A 24715-nucleotide genomic window follows, 5' to 3' on the forward strand; every position below is an offset into this window, starting at 1 on the left:
CCCTAACCCCAGACCCCGCCCCACACAAACCCCGCCCCTTTCTCCCACTGCGGGTCCGGAGTTGGCGCAGTGGGCTGACGAAAGACGTAACCTCCGTAGCCTCCTACGTGCAGCTCCCGGCTCTGCCTCTGGGAGTTGAAGTTTCCAAAAGAGGACCTTCTCGAGTGGTAAAGACCACTACAAAAAGCTTTCTGAGAGATAATCAGATTCCCCGACAACTCCTCTGTTCGGTAAGTCTCTTGGCGCGGAGGCTAGCGCTCCTCTACTCTGATATAATCCGAGAGCAAAAGAAGCGCGTGCCGGTCCCGCCTTCCACTAGCAATAGGGCTTCCGGGGGAGAGGGAAGTGGGATAATGGAAAATGGTAGCAAAAACGCAGCTCCGGAAGGAAGTGACGTATGAGAGCGCGCCCCTTCGCCTCGCCAAACAGCTTTCTGATTCGTCGGCTGCAAATTAACCCCGCCTCTGTAATGCGACCGCGCTTGGGTGACCTGGAGGCTAGAGTCGGGTTCGGCTCCGCCCACTAGTATAGGTCCTCTTGCTGTAGACTTTTGTTTGGGGGTCGACATACGGGTCCTAGTATGTGAACTGTGTTCGCTTCCCAAGAATGAAGGGAGAGGGAAATCTGGACTCTGAAGGGCCGGAAAATGAGTTGTGGTTGTGCCCCTTGTTGGCAAGAGACCGTGGGCAAGTCGCTTTTCGTGTTTAAACCTCATTTTTCCTACCAGGGCTGATGTCTCTGAGCGCTGTGAAATGTGGGGAGAGGCCCAGGGGGAAGTTGCTGCAGGTGCTGTTAAAGCACGTTTTAAAAAAGGGTATTCCTTCTTTACCACCATTATGTCATTTAATTCCGTTCTGCGGTTATTTCGACATTCCTTTGGATGTTTCTGGAAGGGAGGCTGTGTTATAAATTACTGAGACTTTAGCCCAATCAGTAAAGCCATGAATTTTTTTTTTTTTTTTTTTTCAAACTTTCGGTCAGTCACACTCATGATGTGTGTTCTCCCTGCCAGGAGTTTTGCTAAGAAGTGGAAATACAAGGATAATGGAGATACAATTTTTTAATTTTTCTGTCCCACACCAGATTGCATTAGTCATCTTTATTCATAATTAGTTTCATAAAACCACCAGATGATCTATATCTAACTAAAGGAACCATTTAAAAAAATTCAGTGCTTAAGTAAACTAAATTTGGCGCAGTTATTTCTGTAATTGCTACAAAGTTGGTCGAACCTGGTGAATGAATTAAAATGTGCTGTGAATAGCACTGCATGTGAGGGACGAATGCAGACTGCCATGGTGTTTATATTTTACTTAACAGGTTAATCTGAACAAACTAGTGCATAGTTAAATGCTCACTGTATGTTACAGGCATTAGGAATTGGTACATGTCTTTGTAAAGTGTGTTGAAAGCAATAATGAAAGGATCTCAGTCTAGCATCATTTGATGCTTGATCATTGCATCATTTCCTGCAATGTATCTAGCTTATTCAAAGCTTTAAAAAAATTTCTTTTACTACATTCCTTTTTCTTAATTGGAAATAACTTTTAAAATAGCAGTGATAATAATATTGACAAGCTCATGACCTTTCTTTCTATTTGATAGGCTTTTTAAAAATATTAGTATGCATTAATAAGCAAATTAAATTTAACTTGGACTTCTTGGGAAAGGCGAAAGCTCCCCCTGGTGTGCATGAGTTGTAAACTTTTGCTGTACTTTATTATATTAAAATTTTCACAGTCTAGAGCCAATCAACTCTTGCTCTTTTGACTTTCGTAGGAAACTATGAAAAACGATGCCAATGATGATAGAAATATTCTCTTAGAATATTAAGCAATTTCATAAAGAGAGCAGTTTGTTTCCTCTGATTTTTAATTGTGCCTTAGAGTCTGCACGCTTGACTTGCGTTCCTGCACGCCAAGTCGCTTCAGTTGTGTCCGACAATTTGCGACCCTGTGAACTGTAGCCCAGGTTCCTCTGTGCGAGGATTCTCCAGGCAAAGATAGTGGAGGGGGTTGCCACGCGCTCCTCCATGGAATCTTCCTGACCCAGGGATGGAACCCACGTGCATTGGCAGGCAGGGTTGGTTGGTTGCTTGGTTTGTTTTACCACTAGCGCCACCTGGGAAGCCTGCTTAATGGGCAGGTTTAGCTTATGTTTTCTGTTTTGTTTTGGATATATTCATTGCTAATTTTTATTCATGTGTTTATTTATGGAAAGGAAATAAAAGTGATCCTAGGAATCACAATATATGTTTAAAACTTTTCTTACCTTTTCAGGCTTACTATGTTTCCTCTGTCTCCTGTTTCTTAAATTGAATAGTGACCTTATTTTCTAGATTAAAAAAAAGTAATGAATGCACTCAAGGTTCTACATTTACCTCCAGTTACCTTTCTGGCCTATGTTTCTCTCAAGCTGTTACTCACATTTTTTAAATGCTCAGACATACGATTTTTTCGTTTTATTTTTCTGTCTGGACTCTGAATCAGATTGTGAGATTGTCTTCTAATTCATCAACTACCTCTTGGAATCCAAGTAATCTCCAGATTACTTGAAATTTTTATGACTTCACTTCCTGCTTTCCAAATTGGTTCTTTTTTGTTTTTTTAGTGAATTCTTGTTTTGATATTTTTATGCCTGTTTTTGTGTACCAATTTCCCAATTTTTGTTTTTATGGTTACTGCTCTTCATTAACTCTTTTTTTCCCCCCAACTTCCGTCGTTTTAATAATTTTGCTTTGCAGACTCATCTGGAATGGAATTATAGCTTTCCTTTCCAAACTATGTCTATCTACTACTGATTTTCTGGTTTCATCCACCTGTGACCCTTTTCAGTTCTTCAGACCAATAGCAGAGCCTATATATGGGGCTGAGAATTTCAGTCATATTATTGTACGTTCATACATCACCTCATAGCTGGGCCCAGGTTGTAGCCAAGAGGCTGGTATCTGTTCCCCTCAAGTAGTCAGCTTTGTATAAGCTATCTTTAATTTTACCTGTTGTTAGGCTTTTTTCTTGGAAAGAGGAGCCTCACCCCTAACACCAGTTTAAGGGTTCATCTTAAACTTCCTCCCATCTGTCTCCCGTCCTCTGTCTTGTATTATTATTTTTCTCTTTAAAGATAGGAAACCTCTTAGCTGTCTTTACACTGTAGACCCTGTTCTTAATTTTGATTTTGAAAGGCTATACTTGTTTTGTTTCCCCTTTTAATATTTTATCTGCCATTGTCAGGTGTTGTGAGCTTGGAAGGCAGGATGTTACAGATATAAACTTTTGGCAGTGATCTCTAGGAAGTTTCCCAATTGTTCCTTTTTTTTTTTTTTTTTTTTTTTGGTGCATTGGCAGACAAGTAGAACCAAAGGGTTTTTTCCCCTCTGTTATCTTTTGGTGACACAGGTCTTCTCTGAGCCTTTCAACAGCAGGTGGGTGAAAGCAGCACAGCTCTTTAAGATTGTTTGGAAATTCCCATTTTCTAAATAAGACTTTGGACTTCTAGAAGACAGTAGAGTTGGATGCGAGCTTGAATCTTTGCTCCATCACTTCATTCAACAAGTATTTTGAGGACCTATTTTGTGCAACATTTGCTCTAAGTGCCTTGTTTCTTAGGAATCATATAATAGCTTTGTACCTTTGGGCAAGTAATCTTGGTACCTCTTCCTTTGCAAAGTAGGCATATGTGACTACCCCTTAGGGTTTTTTTTTAAGAGAGTAAACTAGATAATAACTTAAGTATAGTAAGAATTAATAAGTGTTTGATGTTATAATTTTCATTACTTTTAGAAGTTCTTTATAATATCATAGTCACTCATTTGTTTGTTCTGCCAGTATATAACAAGCATCTAAGTGCTCGGCACTGTGCTAGTGTTGCCAGTGTAATGTTGGGAAAAAGCAGATGTTAGCGCTGCCCAGTGGGGTTTCCAGAGGAGAGTCAAAGTTGAGTTGTCATTTCTAGGAGATGATCTCCCTTAAAAGAAGTTTGATTGGTGGCATAAAGAAAACTTGTGAACTCTTACTTGTATTACTAGATGATTCTTTCCCCTCTTAGTAATTTTGCAGTGTAGTAAAATGTCAGGGCTTTGCTCTAGCCCCTAAATCATGCATCTTAAAATTTCTTGTCTTGCAGTCAAAATTTGGTAAACTTTGTAAGTTTTCTTAGGTACCCTATATGTCCTATTACATCATTGCATGTTTAAAGAAGGCAGGAACCATATAATAAAACCGCTGCTCAAACTATGTTCTGTGAACTTTATTTCTTTCCATTCTCTGAATTGTGGGAATTGTTCTTTTTCCTTTTAGATGTTGGCTTCTCTGCACAGACTTGTTAGCTATCTCTGTAAAAGGGAAGAATTACATATTTTTGTGTAAGACCGATAGATATTTGCAGACTTCATGCTTAGTTTTTGATAGGGATAAAGAACACACATTCTTAAGCTATGGTGTTAATAATTAAAGAGAAAAGATGTCTCAGTATTTCTATCCTTTTCCCTGCTCTAAAGGCAAGTTTAGCTCTAGACAGTGGATATAAAGATGTGGGTTGTGGTTTAGTTGCTAAGTCGTGTCTGACTCTTGCGACCCCATGGACTGTGGCCCGCCAGAATCCTCTGTCCATGGGACTTTCCAGGCAAGAATACACTGGGTTGCCATTTCCTTCTCCAAGGGCTCTTCCCGACACACACATCAATCCTGGGTCTCCTGCACTGCAGGTGGATTCTTTACCAACTGAGCTACCAGAGAAGACCCTTAAAGATGTTGGTGGTTAAATCTAAATAAGATGTTTTAGGTGGCCCTGAGTATTCCACAACTGATTACAGAGTCAGTTTACATATTTTGTTTTTCAGCTGTGACTAAAGTGAAAAATTTATAATTACATATTTATAATGGAATATGTTGGGAGCAACTCAATTTGTTCTCTGTACTGCCCAAAACATAGAAATGTATAGCATACCTTTTATGAAAAACCAATTGTTGAGTGTCTACCGAGATAGTGAAATTAGCATTTTTCCTGTATGACAGTATTAAAGACAAGTACAGAAAGGTGCTTTCCAACTCTTAAAAAAAATTATATGTTTTTCTTTTCTAAAACTGTATTTTCACTGTATAAAATTTGGAAAATGCAGAAGGCCATGGGTGGGTCAGAATTAAAATGTGTATATATGTGTGTGTATATATATATATGTATTTTAAAACAAAATTGAACTTTTTTGTTTTGATTTTCTTATTTAACATAATTATTTCCCTTTATCACTAAATAATATTGAATAACATTTTTCTTGGCTGCTTAGTATTCCAATCCAATGTTATAGGTGAACTGTAATTTATATTTAGTCCCCATTTGCTGACATTCTAATTTTTTATTGTTAAAAATAGCAGTAATACATGTATTCTTTTCCATTAATTTTGTTTATATTTCCAATTAATTTACAGGAATTCTAAGGAAATAAATTATTGTAAGAAAGAGTATCAACATTTTAAATCTCTTCAAACATATAGGTCTGAGTAGCCTTCTGGGAAAATTGTGCTATGCTGCCAAAAGTGTGTAAAAACATCCCATTTCATCAAATGATCTTTGCCAGTAAATGACGATTGATTGCCTAAATTTGCACCTTTTTCATTACTAATATGGTTTCATTTTAATCACATCCTTTGGTCATTTTTTTTACTTTTATTTATTTTTGGTTGTAAATCATCTGTTCATGTCAGAGTTGCTTTTCAATTTTTCAGAGGCATCAAATAATGTCATCTGAAATGTTGCCAGCATTTAGTGAGACTTGTAATGTTGAAAGACAGCAAGACTTAAGTGAAGACGGAGAGGAAAATCAGAAGTCAGGATTAAGTGAAAGGTTTCAACCAATATCTAAACGGCAAATGAAGAAGCTAATGAAACAGAAACAATGGGAAGAACAACGAGAACTCCGCAAGTATGTATCAAAATGCATATATTCTATCCCTATTTAGAGATATGGAATGTTGGACCTTCTGTATAGTAATTATGCAATTACATAATTATGCAATAGTAATTATGTTAATTAAATTGGGACTGTACATATTGTTAGCTCACTTTGTCAGTTGGCTACTAAAACTGTTTTAAGTTGTTTTTTTTTTTTTAGCAGTGTTGCTGAATTTACACAGTACACTTTTGTCACCCACACCTATTGTGAGTAGCACCTCAATTTCTAAACTAACCAATTTATAAAAAGGATATAGTTAGCATCTATGTCCTAGATATGGAACAAAAATAATCATCTCAGAAAGGTCAAATTTGGGCCTAACATTGATTTTGCTAGAACTATTACAGGTTTTGGTAAGAGCAGTTAGGCTTAAGCTGTTATGATAGAAAGACAAAATTTATTAGAAAATTAATTGTTGATGTAGATGAAAGAAACACCTGAGGTGGTTTTTTTTTTTTCATAATTTTACTTTTAAAAAAGTGGGAGCAGCTTTTTTCTTAAAAAATAACTTTTATTAAAGCGCTTCCCTGGGGTGGCTCAGATGATAAAGAATCTGCCTGCAATATGGAGACCTGGGTTTGATCCCTGGGTTGGGAAGATTCCCTGGAGAAGGGAATGGCTACCCACTCCAGTGTTCTTGCCTAGAGAATTCCATGGAGGGAGGCGCCTGGTGGGCTGCAGTCCATGGGGTTGCAAAAAGTCAGACACTACTGAGTGACTAACACTTTTCTCTTCATTTTATTTTTATGGGCTTCCCTGGTAGCTCAGAGAGTAAAGAATCTACCTGCAATGCAGGAGACCTGGGTTTGATCCCTGTGTTAGGAAGATCCTCTGGAGAAGGGAATGGCTACCCACTCTAGTATTCTTGACTGGAGGAATTCCATGGACAGAGGAGTCTGGCGCACTAGTCCATGGGGTCACAAAGAGTTAGACACGACTGAGCAACTAACACTTTATTTTTCATAGTTAATTCACAATGTTGTGTTAGTTTTAGGTGTACTGGAAAATGATTCACTCATATATATATATGTATATGTGAAAGTAAAAATGTCAGTTGCTCAGTTGTATCCAACTCTGCGATTCCATGGACTATAGTCCTCCAGGCTCCTCTGTTCATGGAATTCTCCAGGCAAGGGTACTGGAGTGAGTTGCCATTTCCTTTTCCAGGGGATCTTCCCGACCCAGGGATCAAACCTGGGTCTCCTGTATTGCAGGCAGATTCTTTACCATCTGAGCCACTAGGGAAGCCCCATATATACATACATACTTTCTCAGATTATTTTCCATTATAGATGATTACAAAACATTGAATATAGTTCCCTGTGTGATACAGTAGGTCCTTGTTGGTGGCGCTAGCGGTAAAGAATCCACCTGCCATTGCAGAACATGTAAAAGACATGGGTTTGATACCTGGGTAGGGAAGATCCCCTGGAGTAAGGCATGGCAACCCACTCCAGTATTCTTGCCTGGAGAATCCTATGGACAGAGGAGCCTGGCAGGCTACAGTCCTTAGGGTTGCAATGAGTTGGACACAACTGAAGTGCCTGAGCACAGAATGTGTATGTTAATCCCAAACTCCAACTTACCTTCCCACTCCCTTAACTGTCCACTCTTATAACCATACGTTTCTTTTCTGTTCTGTGTGTCTACTGCTGTTTTCTAAATAACTTTATTTATATCACTTTTTTTAGATTCCACATGCAAGTGAGATCATATTTGTCTGAGTTACTTCACTTACTGTGATAATCTCTAGATCCATCCATGCTGCTGCAAATGGCATTATTTCATTCTTGCTTGTAGCTGAGTAATTTTGCATTCTATATATATATCACATCTTCTTTCTCCATTCATTTGTCAGTGAACATTTAGGTGCTTCTGTGTCTTGGTTTTTGTAAACAGTGCTTCTGTAAATGTTGGGGGTGTATGTGTCTTTTTTAATTAGAGTTTTCTCTGGCTATATGCCCAGGAGTGGGATTGCTGGGCCATATGGTAACTCTATTTTCAGTTTTTTAAGGAATCTCTATACTGTTTTCTATAGTGGCTGCACAAATTCACATTCTCACCAGCAATGTAGGAGGGCTCCCTTTTCTCTTCATCCTCTCCAGCAGTTGTTATTCATAGACATTTTGATGATGGCCATATTGACTGGTGTGAGGTGATATGACAGTTCATTGTAGTTTTGATTTGCATTTCTCCAAAGCAACATTGAGCTCCTCTTCATGTGCCTTTTGGCCATCTGTATGTCTTCTTGGAGAGAAATGTCTGTTTAGGTCTTCTGCTCAATTTTCGTTTGGGTTGTTCAGTTTTGTTTTGTTTTAATATTAAGCTACATGAGCTTTTTGTTTATTTTGGAAGCAAATCCTTGTTAGTTACATCATTTGCAAATACTTACTGCCTGTCCATATGTTGTATTTTAATTTTGTTGATGGTTTCTTTTTCTGTGCAAAAGCTTTTATTTTTGTTTTTACTTTTGTTACTCTAGGAGGTGGATCAGAAAAGATCTTGCTGTGATGTATGTCAGAGTATTCTGCCTATATTTTTCTAAGAGTTTTATAGTATCTGGCCTTACATTTAGGTCTTCAATCCACTTTAAGTTTATTTTTGTGTATGGTGTTAGGGAGTGTTCTAGTTTCATTTTTTTTCAGTTTTTTCAGTGTTTTCCCAAGACCACTTACTGAAGAGACTATCTTTCCTCTTTCCTGTACTCTTTTTTTCCTTTGTCATAGATGAATTGATATTAATTAATTGATACGTTTCTGGGCTTCCTATCCCTTTCATTGATGTATGTGCCTCTGTGTTTGTGCCAGTGTGATACTGTTTTGATGACTATAGCTTTGTAGTATAGTCTGAAGTCAGAGAAGATGATTCCTCCACCTTCATCCTTTTCTCTCAGGATTATTTTGTCTATTCAGGGTCTTCTGTGTTTCCATACAAGCTTCAAAAAGTTTTGTTCTAGTTCTATGAAAACTGCCATTGATATTTTAATAGGAATTGCACCAAATCTGTAGATTGCTTGCATAATATGGTCATTTTCACAGTATTCTTCTGTTCCAAGAACACGGTATATCTTTGCATCCATTTGTGTAATCTTCAATTTCTTTCATCAGTGTTTTATAGTTTTCAGAGTATAGGTCTTTTGTCTCCTTAGGTTGGTTTATTCCTGACATTTTATTCTTTTTGATGAGATGGTAAATGGGACTGTTTCCTTAGTTTCTGTTTTTGATATTTTGTTGTGTGTAGAAATGCAATAGATTTCTGTGTATTAATTTTGTATCCTACAACTTTACCAAATTCATTGTTGAGCTCTAGTAATTTTCTTCTGCATCCTTAGGCTTTTTTGTATGCAACATTGTGTTATCTGCAAACAATGACAGTTTACTTCTTTTCCAACTTGGATTCATTTTATTTCTTTCTCTTTCTGCCTGCTGTGGCTAGGATGTCCGAATCTGTGTTGAATAACAATTTTACTTTTTTTAATATATGGTTATAATTGTTGCTTGAAAATCATGTAGGGGAATGATAAAAGTAAAATTTTTTATAACTCAAACTCAGTATTTTAAAAGTTTTCTAAGTACATATAATGGGCTGTGTGCTGTGCTGTACTGAATCAATCAGCTGTGTCTGACTCTTTGTGACCCCATGAACTGTAGCCCACCAGGCTCCTCTGACATTGGAATTTTCCAGACAAGAATACTAGAGTGGGTTGCTATGCCCTCCTTCAGGGGGTCTTCCCAGTCCAGGGATCGAACCTTGAACCCAGGTCTCCCACATTGCAGGCAGATTATTTACCATCTGAACCACCAGGGAAGCCCATGAATACTGGACTGGGTAGCCTATCCCGTCTCTAGGGGATTTTTCTGACCCAGGCAGTGAACCAGGGTCTCCCACATTGCAGGTGGGTTCTTTAAGCTGAGTTACCAGGGAAGCCCCATATAACGTGCTACCAATAATAAATGAACTTACAGTTCAGATCTGTGTAAAAAATATTTTGCTTTTGCAAACTCATTTGCAAATGAGTAAAGCTTTTAGGCTATCTGAAATTGCTGATATTTGACAATATTTGATCCACAGAAGTGGCAGTTTTTTATGATTTAGCCTACTGATTTTAAAATAATTTTTTCTTTCTTTAGAAAAGTTTTATAAATATCCAAATAACAAAAAGTTGTTTTCAATTACTAATTTTAGACAAAAGCGGAAGGAAAAACGCAAAAGAAAGCAATTAGAGCGACAGTGTCAACCTGAGTCAAATTCAGATGGAAGTGACAGAAAACGTATTCGAAGAGACGTTGTTCACAGCCCACTCCGCCTTATCATCGACTGCAGTTTTGACAGCTTGATGGTATTAAAGGTATCATGAATCATTGTCGGAAAAATCCTGTAGCTGAACTAGGTTGAATAATTCTTGCTTTAATATGTAATATTAGTTTGATATAATTTATGTACTAAAATGCATCTTCTTTTCTTTTTAATTGTGGTTTTAATGTACATAACAAAGTTTACTATCTTAACCATTTTTAAGTGTACAGTTCAGTAGTGCTAAGTACACTTATGTTGTGCAGCCAATCTCCAGAACTCTTTTTCATCTTGCAAAACTAAAATTTTATACCCACTGAACAACCATTTCCATTCCCCCTCCCCCAGCCCTTGGCATTGGCGTTCTACTTTCTGTCTCTATGAATGTGACTACTCTGTGTGTCTTATATGAGTGGAATCCTACTTTTGTGACAGGTGTTTTTCACTGAGCATCATGTCTTCACTGTGCTGTGCTCAGTTGTTAGTCACGTCTAACTCTCTGTCACCCCGTGGACTGCAGCCCACCAGGCTCCTCTGTCCATGGGATTTCCCAGGCAAGAATAACGGAGTGGGTGGCCCTTTCTTACTCCAGGGGATCTTCCTGACCCAAGGATGGGACCCATGTCTCCCACATTGAGTGGCGGATTCTTTACCACTGCACCACTTAGGAAGCCCCTGCATTGTGGTGTGTGTCAGAATTCCCTTATGTTTTAAGGTTGAATGCTATTTCAGTGTATATATAGACCACTTTTTGTTTATTCTTTCATCTGTTGTCAGTGGACATTTATGTTGCTTCCCTCTCTAGACTATTTTGGTTTCTTGTGTGTGTGTGTTTTTAAACTATTTTATTGAAGCACTTGATTTACAATGTTGTGTTAGCTTCTATTGTGCAGTAAGGTGACTCAGTTATGCATTTATATGTATATGTATATACACACACATTTATCCCTTTTCATATTCTTTTCCATTATGGTTTATTACAAGATACTGAATATAGTTACCTGTGCTGTACAGTTGTACCTTGTTGTTACCCATCCCATGTGCAGTAGTTTGCATCTGATAAAGCCCGGGTTCCCAGTTATCTCTCTCACCCCTTGGCAGCCACAAGTCTGTTCTGTCAGTCTGTTTCTGTTTTGTGGATAAGTCCACTTATGTCATATTTTTAGATTCACATGTAAGTGATGCACATTTGTCTTTCTGTGTGACTCACTTACTATGATAATCTCTTAAGTCCATCCATGCTACTGTAAATAGTGTTGTTTCTTTTTTATGGCTGAGTAGTATTCCATTATATAAATATACCATGTCTTCTTTTTTTTCTTAACTGGCGTATAATTGCTTTAAAATGTTCTCTTAGTTTCTACTCTACAACAGTGGAATCAGCGATATGTGTATGTGTATCCCTCCCTCTTGGCTCGTCCATCCCACCTGTCTAGGTCGTCGCAGAACACGGGGCTGAGCTCCTTGTGTTACACAGCAGCTTCCCACTAGGGGTCCGTTTTACACGTGGTAGTGTACATGTGTCAGTGCTACTCTCTCGGTCTGTCCCACCCTCTCCTTCCCGCTGTGTCCACAAGCCCATTTTTAATATCTGTGTCTTCTACTCCTGGCCTGCAGATAGGCTCATCAGTGCCCTTCTTCTAGATTCCATATATATGCATTAATATACAATATTTGTTTTTCTCTTTCTCTTATTTCACTCTGTATGACAGACTCTAGGTTCATCCATGTCGTTACAAGTGACCCAATTTCTTTCCTTTTATCGCTGAGTAACATTCCACTGTATGTATGTACCACGTCTTCTTTATCCATTCGTCTGTTGATGGATATTTACATTGCTTGCATGTCCTATTGTAAATTGTAAATAGTGATGCAGTGAACATTGGGATGCATGTATATTTTTGAATTATGGTTTTCTCTGAATGTATGCCCAGGAATGGGACTGCTGAATCATATGGTAATTCTATTTTTAGTTTTTTTTTTCTTTTAATTAGCAATAATCGTGCCTTGGATAAACCTCATTGGCTACGATACTGCCACTGCACAAAGCTATTTTTTTTAAGGAACCTCCATACTATTCTCCATAGTAGCTATTCCAGTTTACGTTCCCATCAACAGTGTAGGAGCATTTCTTTTTCTCTACATCCCCTCCAGCGTTTATCGTTTGTACATTTTTTGATGATGACCATTCTGACAGGTGTGAGATGATACCTCATTGTAGTTTTGATTTGCATTTCTCTAATAATTAGTGATGTTGAGCATCTTTTCATGTGCTTTTTAGCTATCTGTATGTCTTCTTTGGAGAAATGTCTGTTTAGATCTTCTGCCCATCTTTTGAGTTGTTTTGATGTTGAGCTGCAAGAGCTGTTCTATTTTTTTTGGAGATTAATCACTTGTCAATTGCTTCTTTTGCAAATATTTTCTCCCATTCTGAGGGTTGCCTTTTTTGTTTATGGTTTCCTTTGCTGTGCAAAAACGTTTAAACTTAATTAGGTCCTGTTTTGTTTTTGTTTCTCTTTTCATTACTCTAGGAGGTGGATTGGAGAAGATCTTGCTCTGATTTATGTCAAAGAGTGTTCTGCCAATATTTTCCTCTAGGAGTTTTATGCTACCTGGACTTAAATTTAGCTCTTTATTCCATTTTGAGTTTATTTTTGTGTATGTTTTTAGGAAGTGTTCTATTTCATTCTTTTTCTTGTAGCTGTTCAGTTTTCCCAGCACCACATACTGAAGGAACTGTCTTTCCCCCATCATTCACTCTTGCTTCCTTTGTCATAGATGAATTGATGATAGGTGCATGGGTTTATTTCCAGGCTTTCTGTCCTGTCCCATTGATCACTATGTCTGTCTTTGTGCCAGTGTCATACTGTTTTGATGACTGTAGCTTTGTGGTATCATCTGAAGTCAGGGAACCTGATTCCACCAGCTCTGTTTTTCCTTCTCAAGATTGTTTTGGCTCTCCAGGATCTTTTGTTTTTCCATACAAATTGTAAAATTTTTTGGTTCTAGTTCTGTGAAAAATGCCATTGATAATCTGATATGGATTGCATTGAATTTGTAGATTACTTTGGGGAGTGTAGTCATTTTCATAGTATGGATTCTTCCAATCAAAAAACATGGTATATTATCTCTATATCTGTTTGTGTCACACATCTTTGATTTCTGTCATTAGTATCTTCTTATTTTCTGCATCCAGGTCTTTTGCCTCCTTGGGTAGGTTTATTCCTGGTATTTTATTCTTTTTGATGAGATGGTAAATGGGACTGTTTCCTTGATTTCTCTTTCTCATCTTCTGTTGTTAGAGTATAGGAATGTGTATTCTACCCAGTAAGGCTCTCATTCAGATTCAGCAGAGAAATCAAAAGCTTTACAGACAAGCAAAAGCTAAGAGAAGTCAGCACCACCAAATCAGCTTTAGTGTATCCTAGGTTGGGACTTCCCTGGTGGTCCAGTGGTTAAAACTCCTCACTTCCAATGCAGAGGGCATAGGTTTGGTCCCTGCTCGGGTAGCTAAGATCCCACATACTGCACAGAGTGGTCAGGAAAAAATAATAAATTTTAGATTTTTTTAAAAATTAAAAAAAATTTTTCCTGAAAAAAATATATCTTAAGCTTTTCAAAATCTGTGGCCCTAAATTAAAGTATTAAATAGCTAGTAGGTTGCTTTTATTTATATCTATATGTATGAAGTAGCTCAGTTGTGTCCGACTCTGAGACCCCATGGACTACTGTAGCCCATTAGGCTCCTCTCTCCATGGGATTCTCCAGGCAAGAATACTGGAGTGGGTTGCCATTTCCTTCTCCAAGGGATCTTCCTGACCCAGGGACTGAACCCAGGTCTCCCACATTGCAGGCAGACGCTTTACCATCTAACACCAGGGAAGCTATATCTATATGTACAGACAGAGGGAAAGACAAGTACTGTAATAGGTTATGAAACTCAGTAACTGCATATTAATCGTAAAGAGCTGTGGGGGATTTTGTTATTAACCCTAACTGAAAGGAGGGGGGAAAATATGATTGGCTTAAAAGGATTATTTAATAGTTTAAGATACTTGGTTGTTTAAACAATGCTACTATGTTTTAATTAGTTTCTAAACTTTTGTAAGTTGTGAAAATTTTAATATCTATGACTCTAAGAGTTTTATTTTTTTTCTTTTGTTGTCTCCTAAGAAGAGTGAAAGTTTTCTTGAATTTATATTTTAAGTGGATACAAAATGTGAAATTATGGGTCACTTACAGAATATTGACTTATAGTAATTATTTAAATAGTATGTAAGGAAATTGAATGGACATTCATCAGAAAGGACTTGTATTTCTAAAGAAAAAATGTACCTATCTAGTTATCCTTCCTGCTTATTCTGTTCCACTCGGATTATGAAATGGCCACAGGTAATTTTTAAAATATTGCTTTAAAAATTGCACTCTCTTATAGGACATTAAGAAACTTCACAAGCAGATTCAACGATGTTATGCAGAAAATCGACGAGCACTGCATCCTGTGCAGGTATGTTTGAGAAATTAAAACAAACTTCCAGTTTCCTTTTATATCTTCCTTCAGAAAAGGCATAGATAATCCTGATTGCCTGTACAAGAATGAGTCTTACAGGTAATCTTTCTTAATGAGCTAAAAATGTCTCTTTGGGAAAATGTTCTATTTTTCTGCAAAAATAGAATATTTTAAACATTTTTCATACATTATTCTCAGATACACTGTACCCAGTCATCATCAGTCCTATACACATTGACCTATTCATTGTTATGTAGTTGAACATATTCATTAAAGGACATACACATACACATAGTCATTAAAGGACATACACATTAAAGGACATACACATTAAAGGACATACACATTCATACCAGTTTCTCAGCTCTCACTCCTTTCTGGGGAGTAGCGGAACTGCCCCACGCTGATATGTGCCATTGTGCCTGTTGGCCAGATTTTCTCTACTTAAAGGATTTTGAGTCACTGATAATTTTGAAGGATTGAGGGAGTGATTTGTGAGACTAGTTGACTGCTCTTAAGAGTAGGGTCATTTTCCTTATTGTTTTAATTCTAAGTGAGCTAAAAATTAACTCTGGCTCACTGATGTTAAAAACTAGAAAATGTTAAAATTTTGGTTAGATATTTTCTTTTTATTGAGTGATAGTAATATTATATTTTTACATTTTATGTTGTTTTCACCCTTGATTAGATTTCAAATATGTTTCAGGGTTTAAAGTCAAAGCAAAATTATGAAGACTTTGGACTAGTAAAAAATAACAGTAGTGGCAAAAGAAGGGGAAGGGAAACTTGACATGGAAGCAGGAATATTATAGAAAAGTAAATGATCACTAAGCAAGAGGCAGATTATAACTGCTTAGAAAATGGAATGAAAATGTAGGTGGAATACAGAAGTTAGGAGATGCACAAAAATACACATTTCTACCAAAGATAAGTCTTTTCATGTTTAAAGCATGTCATAAATTAATTTTTTTCCAGAATGAAAATATTTTGTGTTTCATTGATAGTCACATTAGTGTGTGAGGAAATAAAATATTGGCTTTAATAGTCTTTCAGTCTCTCTTTCTGTGCCTGCCAATCTCTTTATCAGTTTTATTTGACAAGCCATGGAGGCCAGCTGAAAAAGAACATGGATGAAAATGACAAAGGATGGGTCAACTGGAAGGTAACTAAAATTGATTAAGTCTCATATAATACAAAGTATTTTTAGGCTTAAAGGTCTGCATTTTTTACCTGAGTTCTACATAGTGCTAACAAATATGAGTCAGCAGCTCCAAACCCTATGTATCACTGTTCCTAAGTCTAAGTTTACCAAGTAGAGAAGCTAAGGGACCTGAGATATAGTTTGTACCTTCTTTCATGAAATCTCACTTGCTATTTTACTGCCAACTTTAAAACATATTTTTTAAAAAAGGAAAGAATTTAAAGCTCTATATGCAATCTCAACCCAGCAAACTGGCTATATGTTATTTATAAACGTGAAGTCACTCTAAAATTTGGAAATATACTTGTTTTCTTCTCAATCTGTTCTATACCCTCTGGTGTCCACTATCCACACATGGCTATTGAACTCTTGAAGTGTGACTGGTCTGATTTGAGATGTGCTATAAATGTCAAATAAACATTGGATTTCAAAGATAGTACGAAAAGGAGAAAGAATGTAAAATATCTGCTTAAAATGAAAAAAAACACAGTTATTATAAGTTGAAATGATAACATTTAAGGTATATTGTGTTGAATACAATGTATTGTTAAAATGAATTTCATCTATTTCTTGTCACTTTTTAAAAATTATTTATTTATGTATTTTTGGCTGTGCTGGGTCTTCGTTGCTGTGCCCGGGCTTTCTCTAGCTGTGGTGAGCGGGGCTGCTCTCTAGTTGCCGTGTGCAGGCTTCTCATTACAGTGGCTTCTCCTGTTGCAGAGCACAGGCTCTAGGCGCTAGGGCTTCAGTAGTTGCAGCCTTGGGGCTCAGTAGTCATGGCCCATGGGCTTAGTTGTTCCACATCATGTGGGATCTTCCCAGATTAGGGGTTAATTTATGTACCCTGCATTGCAAGGTGGATTCTTAACCATGGGACCACCAGGGAAGCCCCTTGTCATTTTTTTTTTTAATGTGGCTACTAGGAGGATTCAAATTACATATGTGGCTCACATTTTTTTTTTTTCTGTTGAACTGAACTACTCTGTTATTTGCAAAGATAACTAATAGATTGACTTTAGTACCAATCCCTAAGGAACCTTAATCATCCTACTCAGAGAAGTGGTGGGTTATTCTTATACCTTTTCCCTTTCTCCAAGCCAGTTCTCACTGTGACAGACTTTCCCTGTCTCACTCATTAATCCTATAATGACTGCGTTTTTTATTTTATTAATAGTCTATAGCATAAAACATTTTCAAAAGTCTTTTTTAAGCTTTAAAGTATGATTTATTACTTACCAAGTTTTACGTTCATACCTGTTTTCCTAAGAAATACTATGATGAGTTAGAGTAGGCATACTCTCAGTTATTTTATGGCTTGTAAAATTTATTATTTTATACCACCAGTTTCCCAGAGACATAATGAGTTCACTAGTTTCTAGTTATGCACGTTCCTCTTGGGGCCTTTATTAAGTATAGGAATCATATTTATTGTATATCATTTTCCAGAAAAATGGCTGCTTATTATTCAATAGGCTATATACACTTAGGTGAGAGGTCTCCTGCTTCATTTTTTTGTTTCCACAAAAATTATTGAGAAGTGCCATCTAAACCTTGTGATGTATCTTCCTTTTTTTCTTTCGGTGCAATTTGCAAAATTCTGCCTACTGTTGTTCAGCCTTCAGTACTTCTGACCTGACAGTTTTGGTAAAGAAGATTTCAGATGTCTATTTTTGTGGAAGTAGATACATGAAAATTATTAAATCTGTAAGCCCTTTCTTTTTGGTGATTCATATTAAATGGAGAAGGAAGTAATTGGAGAAGGCATTCTTTGGCCGGAGAACACTGTGAGCAAATATATAACAAAAATGCATTTGTTTTGTTGGAACAGAAAGTTAGAAAGATAGATTGGTGCTGTATTAAGGCGAGAGTTACTAAGTTAAGGAGCTTGAATTTTAACCTATAGATCAATATGAAACATTGAGAGTAGTGTTTTCAGAAAATGAGTCCCCCAGCCATGTGAGGAAGTAAATTGGAGGGATCTGAGGCTAGAGGTGGAGTGGCATCAGAAGGCTACTTAAATAATTGAGATGTGAGGTGAAAAGATGTTGGAGTGATAGGTTCTAAGTAATACATTGTTTTAATATTCTTTCAAACTTCCTGTCAAATATTTTTTCGGTAAGTTTGGCTAGGGAAAAGAAAATAATCGTTTTTAGCCAATTTTCACAAAATCCTGTTAATTAATAGCATCTTTCTCCTTGTGTTTTGAAGGATATCCACATCAAACCAGAGCACTATAGTGAATTCATACAGAAAGAAGACCTGATTTATCTTACATCAGATTCACCTAATGTATTAAAGGAATTAGATGAATCAAAGGCCTATGTGATTGGAGGATTAGTAGATCACAACCATCACAAGGTACATACTATTAAGTTTTTATTTTGCTTTTGCTCATACTTAAAATTGCTGTACCAGTGTTCTTGATAGTAATGTGAATTTTCTTAAAAGTAAATACTGAGACCTTGTGTTTACTGAGTACCGCGATATTTCAGTCACCTTTCTAGCTAAGCGAAGCATTTCACATATGTTAGTTTGCTTTATCCTTACTGCAGCCCAGTGAAGTCAGTGCTGTTAGTACGCACAGTTTACAGATGAGGAGCCAGAGGCACATAAAAATTAAATCTAAAATTAATAAAAATAGGTAGTAGACACTTGAAACTCCAGATTGGTCTGGAGCCCATGTGCTTAAATGATTTTCTGTATTGATAAATGCTGCTTCTGCTAATCAATTTCTAGCCTGCTGGTAAAATTTATATTAATTTATATAAAAATTTATATCCAAACTGGTAAACTTATGCCCATTTTCAAATATGTGATTATATGGGATGTGCTTTCTGTCCTCTTTAATTTGTACTTCTGTCTCGTCCCACCTCCTTACCCTCATTCAAATGAAAAATTACAGAAATACACTTTCTAAAAGAAAACATTATTTTGTGTTTTGCCAGCTATATTGCATTGTGCTAAATAAGCTCAATTTATTTAGTTAAGTATCTGTTGAAATGTTGTCAGCAGAATAATACACAGTAATTCATTATTCTCATCTAGCACCACTGTGCAGGAGAATTTATGCATTGTTGGAAGTATTTATATCATCGTGTTCAGTGTGGTAACCCATTGGCTGTTGAGCACATGAGTTGTGCATAGTATGATTGAGAAATTGAGTTTTTAAAAATTATAAGAAGTTTAGGTAGTCAATTGTGGCTACAGTTGGACAGTACAGCTCTATAGCGTCATAGGGAATTTTATCAGGATGATCTTTAGCCTTTTTATTTTTTTCTTAGTAGAAAAATTCTGTTTTCTTATTTCTGTAGAACTAGTTTTTTTCTTTCATGTTGTTTGTTTCTCTGAACTAAAACGATTTTGTTTTCAAAAAGATCTGACTTGACCTATTATCAAATATTGGCCTCTAAAATATGCAGACTATTGGCAGTTCCTCTGGCACTCCTGTGGTTAGGACTCTGTGCTCTTGCTGCCGAGGGCCTGGGTTTAATCTGTGTTTGGGGAGCTATAAGATCCCAGAAGCTGTGCAGCATGGAGTGGCCAATAAAGGAATAATTATTTTTTGAAAATGCAGACTATTAGTTGAGAAATTTAGCTCTTTTTCCTCCTGTGTTATGTCTTTGGGCTCTTTCAGTCCTGGTTAGACCCAGGCTTTAAGGATTTTAATTTTGAGAAGAAAATTCATATTCAGCATTCTTTTTTTTTTATAAGTTGAAATTCATGCATCCAATAAGTATTATTCCACTGAAATTTGTATTATTTGTGTATTTTTTGTGTTTCTCACACATAAATTAAGTGTAACATTAATAGAATTTCTAAAGTGTTTACATTTCATTAAAACAAAGTCCTAAGACAGGATTTAAGTTGACTTCCTTTCTAAAGCTTTTTATTCTACCATGCTAAGGTTGGGTTTGGGGTTTGTTTGTTTGTTTTCATAATTCAGCATGCTTTTAATTGACAGAAATGGAAAAATAAAATTTATGGACCATAGGAAATTTTTTTCATTCAGGTTTTTATTTCATTAGTTTTTGCCACTTGTGCCTCTTAGTGCTATATAATTGAAACAGTTCTATCTTTCAGATTCATGAGAAGGGTGATGATGTTTCTATAAGAATTCAGTTTGAATACTTTAAACTCAGAAAAAGGCAGTGTGGAGTGTTGAGAAGCTGCTTGAGTCAGGAGGCATGAGCCAGTTTTTCCTTTGGTTCTGCTACTGACGAACTTTGTGACAGGATAGAGAGCATAATGTCTCTGGTTTCCTCATTTGGTTAAAATAAATACCAGCAACATTCTGACTATATTTATTATCAAGAGAATATTTTCAAATTAGCTGTTAAATATCCACACTCAAATTCAGATTATATTCTCTGAACTAAAGTCTTTCCTAAAAATTATTTATTCTATCTTAGACTTTTAAGTTTAAATAATGTAATGTTCTAGTCCAGGTGATGATGTCCTTGTTTTAGGGACTCACATATAAACAAGCATCAGATCATGGAATTGATCATGCACAGCTTCCCCTTGGGAATTTTGTGAAGATGAATAGTAGAAAAGTTTTGGCAGTTAATCATGGTAAGCTATAAACTTATAAGCTAAAAATTTACCTATGTGAACACTGTGAAAAATAACCTTCTATTTACATTTTGGAAAAGTAGAAAATGTATACCTTTGGAAAATTAAAATGTAGCCATTTATGATTTGTTTGACTGATACATGCATATTTTAGAAAGTTTTGAAGGTATAAAAAAGTGTAAAGAAAAATAAGTAGGTGTTATTTCACTACCCAGAAATACTTGATAGTAACTTTTTGGTGTTTCTCCAAGTTCTTTTCCTATGCATAATATCCTTTATTATATAATTGGATTCTTACTCTATTACATAAAATGTTATAAATGTGGGGTGTTTTCCCTCCATTTATATTTATTGAGTCATTGTTAATGGCTGTGTAACTTTTATTCATCTGAATATATCAATACAATAATACAACCATTCTTCTATTGATATGTTTTTCTTTTTACTATTGTAAATATTATAATAGATATCCTCAGACTTAAGTCTTTGCCTGGAGTTTTGCTTTTTGAATTTTTTTTTAGTAGAGAATTTTGTTAGTACACAACTACTATTTGGGTTTTTTAAATTTCTCTGTAGCAAGCTCTAGGGAGTTATAGAAATGAATTTATTGATTCAAGGAATGAACCTCTTCCAAGACTTTTGATATATAATGTATTCCTTTTCTATCATAAAGTAATCCAAATTTACCCTTTCATCAATGTGTTAAAGTGAGAGGAACTTGGCGGGACAGTATTTAAAAAAAAAAGGAGGCAAGACACTTCACAGAGCGAGTGGAAAGCTAGAAGAAATTTAGATTAATGGTAGCTTCTCCCCCCACCCCTTTTTTTTTCTTTTTGGTTTTTTATTAGCATATAAAGGATAAAGATGTGGCAGGAATAAAGAATAAGAAGGAAAAAAAAAGAGGTGTCCTCTATTAGTTATAATTGACAACGGATAATGGTAAACCTCTGAGTGCTTAAGAAAGGATATGAGGAAAAGCTACAGAGTAGCATCTTTGAGAGCCTTGGTACATATTAGCTCTGACAGCTAATACGGGAGAAGGAAGTAATAAGAACAAAGTAGTTATTAGGACATATTAGCACTCTTAACACAAAAGCAATGTATTTTAAAGTATACAGCATTGTGATGAACTAGGGTAAGAAACATACAGAGTTTGTCTTTGTTGCAGTGTTTGAGATTATTCTGGAATACCTGGAGACAAGAGACTGGCAAGAAGCATTTTTCACTATTTTACCCCAAAGGAAAGGAGCTGTTCCCACAGACCGAGCCTGTGAAAGTTGTTCATGTGACAAGAAATTCGCCAGAGTTGAAGGTGGATTAAACAGTGATTCCAGTGAAGAGGAAAATAGGCATGAGCTGGATTCACCACAATGAGGAAGAAAAGCAGGATAAAGAAAGTAGCACTGAATCTACAGTGAACTCTGTACCCTACTAGTATCATCTTTTTTTTTTTCTTAAGTTTAAGGAAAAATCAGGAGAAAGGTGTTTCATAGAATATTTGAATTGGAAGGAAATTTCATTTTCTTTTATTTCTGTTGTGAATTTTTTTAAACTTTCTTTTTGAACTAAGTGATAAAAAGGTACTCATAAGAAAGCATTTTTTTGTTCTTGTATAAGAGTTAAACATGTAAAGTAAAAAATAATTTTCTAAACCTCAAATAACCATTACTTGAGAATATCACCTTATTAGTAAATCTGTTGGAGAAGGAAATGGCCACCCACTCCAGTGTTCTTCCTGGAGAATCCCAGGGACCAGGGAGCCTTGGCAGGCTGCTGTCTATGGGGACGCAGAGTTGGACACAACTGAAGTGACTTAGCAGCAGCAGTAGCAGCAGTAAATCTGTATTCTTTTATTTACAAGATTGTGTTCTTTAGAATGTGCCTTCTGACCTTTCAGTTTTATTACTATATGTTTATATCAGTGTCTTTCTGATTTATTGCCTGTTTATTTGTGGAGGCAGGTATCCTAAATCTCCTTTAAGTCTAACAAAATTTTCTGAATGGGAGGTTACCTTTATTTGCAGCTTTTATATTCAGTTTAATTATTTCAAAGGAATATAGTGATTTTAGGAACAAAGTAGTATTGGATTGATGAGGGGCTTCTGTGGTGGCTCAGTGGTAAAGAATCCATCTGCCAATGCAGAAGACATGAGTTCAATCCCTGGGTCAGGAAGATACCCTGGAGAAGGAAAAGGCAACCCATTCCAGTATTCTTGGATTGAATTGATAAATTCAAAAATTGATGTCTGTTGGACTATGGACCCACCTCTATCCTTTTGTGTGTGTGTGATGCTTTTGTGGTTCTAAGGCATGCACTGAGGACTTAATACTTTAATATATTTTCCTAATTTAAATAATGATGGTAAATTATTTTGATTACAAAATTAATTTTTCAGCTACCAGGGAGGTCCATTTTTCAAGCTAGATTAATTTAAAAAGCTGTTGAGGGATTTCCCTGGTGATCCAGTGTTTAAGAATCCACCTTCCAGTGTAGGGGACACGGGTTCGATCCCTGGTCTGAGAAAATTCCACATGCCATGGGGTAACTAAGCACATGCACTTTAACTGCTGTGCCTGTGCTCCAGAGCCCTCACGCTGCAACTCCTGAAGCCCACGTGCTCTAGAGCCTGTGCTCCACAAGAGAAGCCACTGCATGAAAAACCCATGCACAGCAGCTAGAGAAAGCCCGCATGCAGCAATGAAGACCCAGCCCAATCAAATATAATAAAAGGCATCGATGGATCCATTTATGTCATTACCCACATTTAAAAAGAAACAGCTCTTAAAAAAGTAGCCCTTAGCAGCTATCCTTTTTCTCCTTATGTACTTCTTTAAAATAATGTTGGTTCTTAAGCAAATAAAGTTAACTTTATATGTGCATCTGTCTATCATATAATAATATTTAAGCTAATGTAAATATGTTTCTGTAAATAAGCATGTATGAAAATATGCATATAATTGTATATACATCTGTCTGTCCACATCATGTATAATTCTGTTATTGATGATAGTAGGATTGAGTTGCCATATCTATATTATTTATGTGAATGTGCTGAAAAACATTAAGGAATTTAAATTTCATAAAATGTAAAAATCTATAACTAAACATTTATATGAGGGCATTGGCAAGAGATGGTAGAGCTAGTAGATGTTTTAGTTCCTGCCAGTAAATGTAGAGCAGTTATATTTAACGTGATTATTCTTTGTCACAGCTAAAGTAACATTTCAGAAGCCTTAGTTACTAAGTTTGGATAAATTAAGTTTCTGGTTTTTTTCCTTATTGGCATCTCAGATTATATACATATTTGATCAAAAATTCACTGAATTTAATATTGTCTCTCTTGTTGCTTTATTCTTAGTAAGCTATTACAGTTATCCATTTAAAGGTCTGTGAGCAATGTATGTAAATAAAGAAAAGCCCCCACAGTTGTAGAACAGGGTTTATGTCTTAAGTTGTATTTTTCAAAGTTACAGATTTTTCTAAGTGTAGTTAGTAGCATGGAATGTTTCCATATGGTTTTCCATATGGAAAAAGGCTCAGTTTAATATTGAAAAGTGGGGAAAGGTCATTACAAGCACCATGTAGTTTAATTTTCACTAATTATATAAGCCCTATATTTGTTTCCAGGGCTGCTGTAACAAAATACTGCAAACAGCAGTAGTTTATTCAAAAACAACAGTAGTTTATTTAAAACAACAGAAATTTATTCTCAAAACAACAGAAATGTCCTCTTATAGTTCTGGAGACTGATAGTCCAGACTCAAGGTGTTGGATGGCTCATACTGCCTCAGAAGGCTAGTGAAGATTCCCTCCTGGCTGCTTCTAGCTGTCGGTGGTTGCCAGCAATCCTTGGCGTTCCTTGGCTTGAAACTGCATCACTTTAATCTTTGTCATCACATGGACTTCTGCCTTCTGTCTTTTGTGCTTGTATTGTATCTTTTTAAGTATACTGATGATTGGATTAGGGTTCACCATTATCCACTGTGACTTCATTTTCCCTTGATTTTATCTACAAAAACTGTTTTCAAATAAGTTGACATCCACAGGTACCACATATTAGGACTTGAACATATCTTTTGGGTGGATACAATTCTGTTCACTCCAAGTCCATATCTAATTTGGATTGCTGATGACAAGAAGGCGAAGATGACAATTAGAAATGACTAATTTCTGAGGTATTTAAAATTTTGT

The 24715-nt window shown here is 36.2% G+C and overlaps 1 protein-coding gene and 1 pseudogene across 1 annotated transcript; one reads left to right on the forward strand and one right to left on the reverse strand.

The window, feature by feature from the left end:
* The first annotated feature begins 63 nt into the window (after positions 1-63).
* Positions 64-23401, forward strand: TRMT10A (tRNA methyltransferase 10A). The gene is made up of 8 exons (XM_065907321.1): positions 64-230; positions 5721-5917; positions 10133-10295; positions 14676-14747; positions 15838-15912; positions 18160-18309; positions 20418-20523; positions 21692-23401. Exons 2-8 carry the CDS (start codon positions 5733-5735, stop codon positions 21895-21897), a joined length of 957 nt encoding a protein of 318 aa, XP_065763393.1. The 5' UTR covers positions 64-230; positions 5721-5732; the 3' UTR covers positions 21898-23401.
* Positions 12170-12291, reverse strand: LOC136148172 (U4 spliceosomal RNA; annotated as a pseudogene).
* Positions 23402-24715: the final 1314 nt, after the last annotated feature.

Source organism: Muntiacus reevesi, chromosome 16, assembly GCF_963930625.1.
Source record: "Muntiacus reevesi chromosome 16, mMunRee1.1, whole genome shotgun sequence".
In the NCBI taxonomy this organism is placed as follows: domain Eukaryota; kingdom Metazoa; phylum Chordata; class Mammalia; order Artiodactyla; family Cervidae; genus Muntiacus; species Muntiacus reevesi.